This window comes from Rattus norvegicus, chromosome 4 (genome assembly GCF_021556685.1).
Source record: "Rattus norvegicus strain SHRSP/BbbUtx chromosome 4, alternate assembly SHRSP_T2T, whole genome shotgun sequence".
NCBI lineage: Eukaryota > Metazoa > Chordata > Mammalia > Rodentia > Muridae > Rattus > Rattus norvegicus.
Genome location: NC_141537.1, coordinates 78,940,144 through 78,948,777, shown reverse-complemented (window position 1 = coordinate 78,948,777; position 8,634 = coordinate 78,940,144). Strand labels below are relative to the sequence as shown.

At 50.2% G+C, this 8,634-nt stretch overlaps 1 protein-coding gene across 1 annotated transcript; it reads right to left on the bottom strand.

Moving 5' to 3' along the window:
* Positions 1-2,676: 2,676 nt before the first annotated feature.
* Svs1 (seminal vesicle secretory protein 1) lies at positions 2,677-7,474 on the bottom strand. Its single transcript, NM_199095.1, is given in 5 exon segments — positions 2,677-2,821; positions 3,303-3,441; positions 3,700-3,832; positions 4,138-4,423; positions 5,419-7,474. Coding segments are annotated over 5 exon segments (2,646 nt in total). The 3' UTR covers positions 2,677-2,789.
* Positions 7,475-8,634: the final 1,160 nt, after the last annotated feature.

Sequence of the window (8,634 nt, the reverse complement as noted above, 5' to 3'; positions counted from 1 at the left end):
GTCCATCTTGGCAAGAGTGGATGAGATAGAAGATCTCAATAAACCGAAAGCCAGGAGGCCGGCAGGAAGAGCAGGAATTCTAGTTAAACTTGGTCATGCTGCTATTTAAAAAATATTATAAACTGGATTTCGTTTCTCTCTCTCTCCATCTCTGTAGGTGTGTGCTGGTGCATGAGTATATGTGTACTATGTGTGTTAGTGTGTGTACACTTGCACACAGTCACTTTTATACATGTAAGTGCATGGGTCAGGAGACAAAGGATTTCCAGGCACCTTCCACCCCTTTCCCCCTTACTTTTGTTCCTTTTCTTACTATTATTTTTTTTTTACAATAAATGGCCCAGGCTTTGTGCTTCTACCCTCTTCCTCCTCTTCCCCAGAGCAGGGATTGAGGGTGAGAACCATCACACTGCACTTTGTTTTCCTTTCCACTTTGGAACAGGGCGTCTTATTAGCCCAGAGCTTGGCAGCTCCACTAGGGGGTGGAGTGGGGTGGCCAGGGTGCTCTAGGTATCTGTGTGCCTTCTGCTTTACAGGTCTGGGATTACAAGTATGAACCACCATACCCTCTGGTGTCCTCTGGGTTCTGGATATCAAGGCAATGCCCTTATGTTGCAAGACTGTCACTTCATTCAGCTGTCTAATTTGTAGACTTCATCTGGAATGTTTTTATGAGAAAACATTAATTATACATAATTTGAAGTGATATCTATATACATGTACAGTGCCCCCTCCCATTTAACTCTTGCTTTTATTCTTTCAAATGTCTCAAATCTCCCTCCTCCTCCAAGCTCAGCACCTTCTACCTATATGCCCTTTTCCTTCTCCCTCCCTCCCTCCTTTCCTCCCTCCTTCTATGCCTTCCCTCCTCCCTCCCTCCCTCCCTCCCTCCCTTCCTTCCTTCCTTCCTTCCTTCCTCCCTTCCTTCCTCCCTCCTTCTATGCCTTCCTTCCTTCCTTCCTTCCCTTCTCCCTTCTGTTAACCCAATAGTTTTGTTAGTGTGGCTTACTTGATAATGGGTGAGCTTTGTGTACATGAACACGGGTGACTTGCCAGAGGCTACACCACTGAAGGAAGCAACTGCTCTCTCCCAGTCAAGCATTAACTCTGTATTCATCTTCAGGGAGAAGTGGGCCACAGGGACCCTCCCATCCATGATAAGGTGTTGTTGGGCCTAATTTTGTATTTGTGGCTGTTCTCAGGGTGTTTTAGATTTGTGTCCACACTGAGGAAGAGGTGTAGACCACTGCCGCACATCTCCCTACTTCTTATGTTTCTCCCACTCTAAACATCCACCTTATGGTTCATGGGCTCCACCCTATGGTTCATGTGCTCCAAATGCTGGGCCACAGAGAGGATTCACTACTACCCAGAGTCTACCGCCATCCCAGCGCTCCTGCCTGCTGGGCCCACAGAGGACCTTGACTAGTGTGTGTGACAGGCACCAACCATTGCAGTGTCAGAAAGAGTTCTCACAGAGTCCTAGTCCAGAAACTCTCCTCATTCTTCCCTCCCTGCAGCTCAACCTTTGCCTTCCTCTCCTCTCAACTGTCTTTCCTGAAGGGAGCTGGCACCCTGCCTCAGGCAGCGTGCATTCCTGATGACTTCATGCCCTCCTTTATGGCTGGCCTCCTGGTTTCCAATTGCTTGTCCCCAAATGTCTTTCTTTTTTGCCCAGAAGGACAAAAGTATGAAAGAGACTAAGAACAATCTCTCATGGGCAGCCCAGGGAGGAACACAGTGGCAATGGGGCCACAGACAGGAGGCAAGCCTACTCCCCAAACACTTACCAGCGATGCCATCCTCTACCTGGAGTGGCCTGGCCCTTGCTTTCGTGTGCCTTCTCTCTTTCTCCTGTCCCCTACACCATACGTGATCCTTTTCCTCCCCCTCCCTCCCTGCTAGACTTCTTAGTGTCCTATTGGATGTACCTGTGAGCTCTGGTCTGCCTGCCTCTGCTCCCCTCAACAGGCACCACTAAACCCCACTGTACACACAGTATGAGCAGACAGCAAGAGAAAGACAAGATAAACATGAGGGTTAGCCCTCACGTCTTACGTTTTTGCTTGTGTGTGCTCTATTTGCATTTATATATCTTGTATGTGTGGCCGTGTGTTTGTAGTGCATGTGCATGGGGTGGAAAGCGGAAGTCAATATTATGTCTTGCTTATTCCCCACTTTTTTTTTTTTTTGAGGCAGGTTTTCTCGATGCACCCAAGTTCACCGAATTCTGCTGGAGCAGCTGGCCAGCAAGCTCCAGAGATCATCTTGTCTTTACCATTCCTGAAACCAGTGCTATAGACAAGGTCATGGTACCTGACTCTGAGTGTGTGCTGGGCGTCTGGACTCAGGGTCCCATACTTGAGTGCAAACACTTTGCTGATTGAGCCTCGGTGGCACTTCTAGCTCTGCAATTCTCTAGGGCTGGGTTCCTAATGGACACATGAGGGGAAAATCTGTTTCCTTGTCCCTTTTAGCTCTTCAAGGGCACCCATATATTTCCCTTGATTCCTCCCATCCTTATAACACACACACACACACACACACACACACACACACACACACACACACACTCTGAATGCAATACATATTAGTCCTTTTCTATTTTCCTTTGCTACTTGGAATGTCCTGTAGGTCTCTTCTGTAGACACAGATATAAGACTCATGAACTTCTTTCTGCATTAGGCACCATGGTGCTGCAGTGCCCTGGTTTATTGAGCCGTTCTTCACTACAGAGGGAAAGTCAGTTGTCTCCAGGCGTCTGTTGCTATAGAGGGCAACACAGCGAGTCAGCACACACACTGGGCACGAGTCGGAGAGGCTAGAAGAGCAGCCAAAGGGTGAGATGCTGGTAACCTTGTTAGATTTCCCACAGCAGCTTCCTTCTGCATACCCAGCATTTAGGGGGGACAGTACCCACCCCTAACGCTTTCCTGAGAGGGGTCAGAAACTCTCAGACATTGAAAACCCGTCTGACAGAGGACTCCAGTGTCTCACTGTGCTTCCTTTCTCCTCCCCGAGGGATGCTTTTGGGGTTCAGTAGGGAAATGTGAGTGAAGCCCATGGCTACCCATCTGAACAGGTGGCTCATCTCCTCCCCACACCTGCAGCTCTAAGAGGCAGCATTCGGTGATAGAAATCGAAGGGCTTGCTGTCTGCTTTTGTGGGGTGCTGGTGGGACACCCTGGAGCTCTTAGGCAGGAGCTTCACACAAGATTGCATGTCTTAATGTAGCTGAACTGAGCAGGCGTCGAGTAGATCTTTTCAAGGATCTGGTGCCTGATATAGTTGTGGCTTTTTACCTGTATATCTCTGGAAGTTGTTGTACAAATCAAATGGCTGGAGCAAGAATCCTGCAGCGTTCCCCAGCGTAGCCGTGCTGGGGGCAATCTCAGAATGGAGGTTGTTTGAGAGGCCGACTGTCACCCAGGCCACCAAGTCCTATGGCAGAAATACAAGACTCAGTGGGCAGGGCAGTGCTGAATACTGGCTACTGGAGGACCTTGGGGATTAGGGTGTCTTTTAAATATGTGTTTATAAACATCCCAAGATATCCTCAACCCCATTTAAAAGAGGTGGACCCATCTGTCCTGACCTCTGAACTTGCCCTACCCAGCCAGCCACAATCCTGAGACCAGCAAAGTCTGGTCGTTGACTAGTGACAGGACCAGAGGTGGGCAAAGGAGACCGGATCTGTACCTCATCTTCGATGTTTTCATTGTTGTGAATGAAGTTCTCAAAGACCATAGGGTAAGCCCAGTGATGGTTCTGGTTGTAAAGGCTACTGTGGAACCGTTCAGACTCCTGGTACTTAGTCACTGCCAGCTGGTACCTGCAGGCAGAAGCGTATGAGTAGCATCAGAAATGAGGACTGCCTCTGCTCCATCCCCCTCCATAGAGGGGGAAACTGCTGCTGTTCCAGAATGAGTGACAGTCTCTCAGGGACCCGAAAGACTCCCATCTCTGTCTGTCTGTCTGTCTGTCACCCAGGATTCCCATGAACTCCCCACTCCCTCCCTCAGTGCATTAGGAGGCAAACTCAGAGAACAGCAAAATCATGGCCTCTTGGACAGAATGATTATACACGGTCACTGAGGGAGCTCCCGGCCTTCCTCGACACTTTGCATGAGTCTTCACCTGGGCCACAAGAAAGCTGGTGAGTTCTGCCAGCCCGGGGGCAGCATTTGCTCAGCCATGGAGGGGACATGCAGGAGGTAGCTGTGGCTGCGACCCAACACACTTTTTCCAGTGTTGCTAAAAAGCAGGTACTTGGGCAGAGTCTGCCTGAAGTGGAAGGCAGCCTGGCGCTCCTGGGAGTACTGGGTCTTGTCGAAGATGGGCTTGACCTGCTGGCTTCTCTGGCTCCAGGGGTCGGTGATGTTTTCCAATCTCATCTTCAGGGTCTGGAAGCTGTTCTTTGTACCTGTGTCATGAGGAGAGGAGGGCAAGAGTCAAGGGCTGGGACAGAAACTTCCTCCCTGTTGGGTATGATCTACATGCTAGGCCATACCCACAGTCGGTTTCCTGGGCTTTTAACCTTAGAGACACGGGACATTTCTCAGGCCTGAGTACTATTGGGGTACTCTGGGATAGAGGCCCTATTGGGGCTGAGAGGGTGGCAGCTACCCATCTGGTCCTGATAAACCATATTGAGGGCATTGTTCTGTTATAGGATTTGATGTTGAGCATCACAGCCATGCTATGTCTGTGATGACATCATTATCCAAAAACCACTGACACCCAGATGATACTGTGGTCACCTCAGTGGTGGGAGGTAGCATTTCTTTCTTTTTATTTATTTGTCATCATTATCACTATTATTATTATTATTATTATTATCATTATTATTTTACTTATTCACTTTACATCCCACTCACTGACCCTTCCCTCTCATCCTCTCCCACAATCCTTTCCCCTCCCCTTCTCCTCCGAGTGGTGGGGCACCCTTGGGTATCCCCCAACCTTGACACATCAAGTCTCTGTGAGGCTAGGTGCAACCTTTCCCACTGAGGTCAGACAAGGCAGCCCAATGAGAAGAACATATCTCACATACAGGCAACAGCTTTTGGTTTAGCCCCTGCTCCATTGTTTGGGAGCCACACAAAGATCAAAATATATACCTCTACAACATATGTGCGGGGGGAGATAGCATTTCTGACCCTTCATGGCACTTCTTCCCTCCAACCTTGTATACCATTCCACTCATGCTCAACAAGGGGAACACATACCCCACATTTAGGGCAACCCTAGAGTACCATTTGCTGTCCCCATTTTTTAGGGGTGCATGATGTTTCTTCATGTATGTAAGAAGGCTGAATGGACACAGCTGATTTTATGTTGGGGAGTCTTAGCCTGTTTGCTGTTGTGAATGTATTGGAAATGGTTTAGTGCCTGGGAGGGTCTGGTCTCAAGACCTACCTGCCACATCCAGGTCAATGCGATAATGCGCGAGGTGGGAGTGGACGTTGCCGAGTAGGTGGGTGTGCAGGCGACTGTGGTAGAGCATCCCTTCTGAGGTGTAGAAAGTGGCATGAACATACCCGGTAGCATACATCTTGCCCTCCATTATGCCATTGGAGTGGAAGATGAAGTCCCAGATGTAATCGTGATTGTGGATCGTCGATGCTGTCCTCAGAACCAGCATGGGTCCACCCAGCCTGGCGTAGGAACTGAAGCTACTTCTAAAGTTGGAGTTAAAGTAGTGCCTAAGGGGAACCCCCACGGGCACTTCAAAGATACAGAGGACTTGCCGAGAGAGGACAGGACCGTCGCTGTCATAGTAGTGGATGGCATCCAGGAAGGTGGCTTTGTGGGGACAATCAATGCCAGGAGTTAGCTGGTGAGTGATACCTCCTAGGCCCCAGCCCACATCCACGTACTTGGTCTCCCTGCCTCCAGCTGTGTGTCCTTTATACAGTGCCATAACCTCTTGCACACCAACCTCATAGGCGATACGTTCGCCTCTGAAGTGTACATTAAAGAGCTGAAGCCCATAGGAAGACTGCAGCTTGAAGAAGAAGCTCCAGTCTCCGTAGAGCACAGTGTTATGTTTTAGCCTGTAGCGGGGAACACTGGACTGGGCCACTTGAGGCCCACCCTTCCTGATGGGCGTGGGGAATTTAGGATAGAGCTGGGCCACTTGAGGGCCACCCTTGCTGATGGGCCTGGGAAATTTAGGATAGGGCTGGGCCACTTGAGGGCCACCCTTGCTGATGGGAGTGGGGAATTCAGAATAGGGATGGGTCACTTGAGGACCACCCTTCCTGATGGGTGTAGGGAATTCAGAATAGGGCTGGGGTACTCGAGGGCCACCCTTCCTGATGGGTGTAGGGAATTCAGAATAGGGCTGGGGTACTCGAGGGCCACCCTTCCTGATGGGTGTAGGGAATTCAGAATAGGGCTGGGGTACTCGAGGGCCACCCTTGCTGATGGGTATGGAGAATTCAGGATAGGGCTGGGCCACTTGAGGACCACCCTTCCTGATGGGTGTAGGGAATTCAGAATAGGGCTGGGGTACTCGAGGGCCACTCTTCCTGATGGGTGTAGAGAATTCAGAATAGGGCTGGACCACTCGAGGGCCACCCTTGCTGATAGGCATGAGGAATTCAGCATGGGGCTTGTAGGTGGAGAACTGTGGAAACTGTTCTGAAGTCTTGGGCAGTGGGTCCTCGAGGACCACTATGTCCACTTCTCCATCTGCATATTTCTGAGCCAGTTCCTCAGGGCTGCTGTAGAACTTGCCGTTATACCAGATCTGCACTACTCTCCAGTCCTGGACATCTGTGCTCCCATGATCCACGAGGATCTCCAGCCCCGTGGGCTGCAGGAAGTGGCGATTCATAAAGCGTTGCAAAAGAAACCAGCTATGGCGGTTTCTGAATGTCATATCGCGAGGTCCAACATTGGTAAAGGTCAGGCAGCCGCCGTTGCAGTCCTGCAGTGTGAAGCCAGTGGTATCAAAGAAAAACTCTTGTAAGGGCTTGGTGGCTGTCTTCAGAGTATGGAAGAGAAGGGCAGACTCTACTTTGGACATGGGCCTAGATACCCATGACAGCTCCTGGCCACCCTTGCGGTTCAGTTTTCGCATGTACATGGGTTGATCAACGGGCCCCACAGCATACTCGGTGACATTGGGGTACTCCTGGGCACCAAAATAGATCAGGACACGGGCTTCCCGTAAAGGAGGCATGGCTCCTTTATCTAGGAAATCCAGCACCTCATACTTCTTGGGCATCAGCATCTCAATGAGGAACACAGAGTTCTTGGCCAAAGTCAGTACCGTGGATGGCTGCAGTTCCAGCTCCTTCCTGCTCATCAGGAAGTTGTGCACGCACTCCAGCTCCTCAGCACTCAAGTCCCACAACACCCGGGGCCTGGTATTCAGTGCCCACCTGGAGTGCTCTGCCACAGATATCTGCACCACCAAGATGGCAGTCATCCAGCCCAGAGTCAAGATCCTTCCTACCAGGCTCATGGCTCTGAAACACAGCAGAGGAGAGGAGAGCTCTCGGGTATTTCTGTCGTCGAGCCTCTAGTTCTTATGCGAACTCCTTCCTTTATCCAGATGAAGCCAGAGCTGTCCTCAGTGGTGTCTAGGCCTCTCTGTGCATTGAGCTGCTTCCTTTCCTACTGTCAACTCTCTTATACTCTCCCTTATCTAGACATTGCCCGCATCTCTCTTTTTCTCAGTGTTATCTCTGCGGGACAGCATTTATCAGCCAGGAACACCATGAGCCACAGCAGCAGAGCCTTGGTCCTCACTGGCTACAAAGCACTTCTGTTCTGGAAAGGCAGGGGGCTGTGCTGACAGCAAAATTCCCTTTCGAAGGCAACAAATTTAGTGTGAATGTTCAGAGGGCAGGTTCCGGGCTCAAGCTGGTTGGGATAAAGTCCTGGGTAGTCACAAGGCTAGGAACTACTGTGTGAGCTTGGCCAGATTGTTAAATTCTCTGGGCACTCAGTGTCTTAACCTGTGAAGGGGAAATGGTAGCAGCAGCGGCACGCACATCCCTAAGGCTCCAAGAGAAAGAAGCTGACAGTAAGTGTAAACTTGTGGAGCAGCACTGGTCTTCTGGGACACACAGCATGCTGTCTACTCTCTTTAAAGTGAACCCTGATGATAGTGTGGGCCCTAGCACACTGGAGGTTCCGAGGCTTGCAGAGTGGCTGAACAGGAGAGTCCTGCCTTGCTCAACCTTCTCTTTTCTCTGAGCAGGGTAGTCAAGGCTACTTGAGCATGGACTCCTGTAAGGTTATCCCATGAAGTACGCCAGGGAGAACCAAGTCATGGATGTATCGTCCTCTCTTTTGGTGGAGAAGGCATAGTCAGAAGTTTTATTATTCAACAAGGCTCCCCAAACAACAGTAAAGGATGCTGGCTGTCATACTATTGTCTCTTGTACTTGCTGTTGAAGTGGGCTGGCCAGTCATGCTACGTGCAGAGTGTACACAGCCTTTGTCTCTTGTGTACATGTTGTTACTGTTACCACCCCTGGTTCTTCCAGATCCTAACCTGATCTGGGCAATGCTGAGTCCCAGCAAGAGGCTCTTTTCTGTATATCCACCTCCACAGGAGTGGCCTCACACCTGTCATTGACCTGACACTGTAATCCCACTCAATGTTCCCTCTGGGTC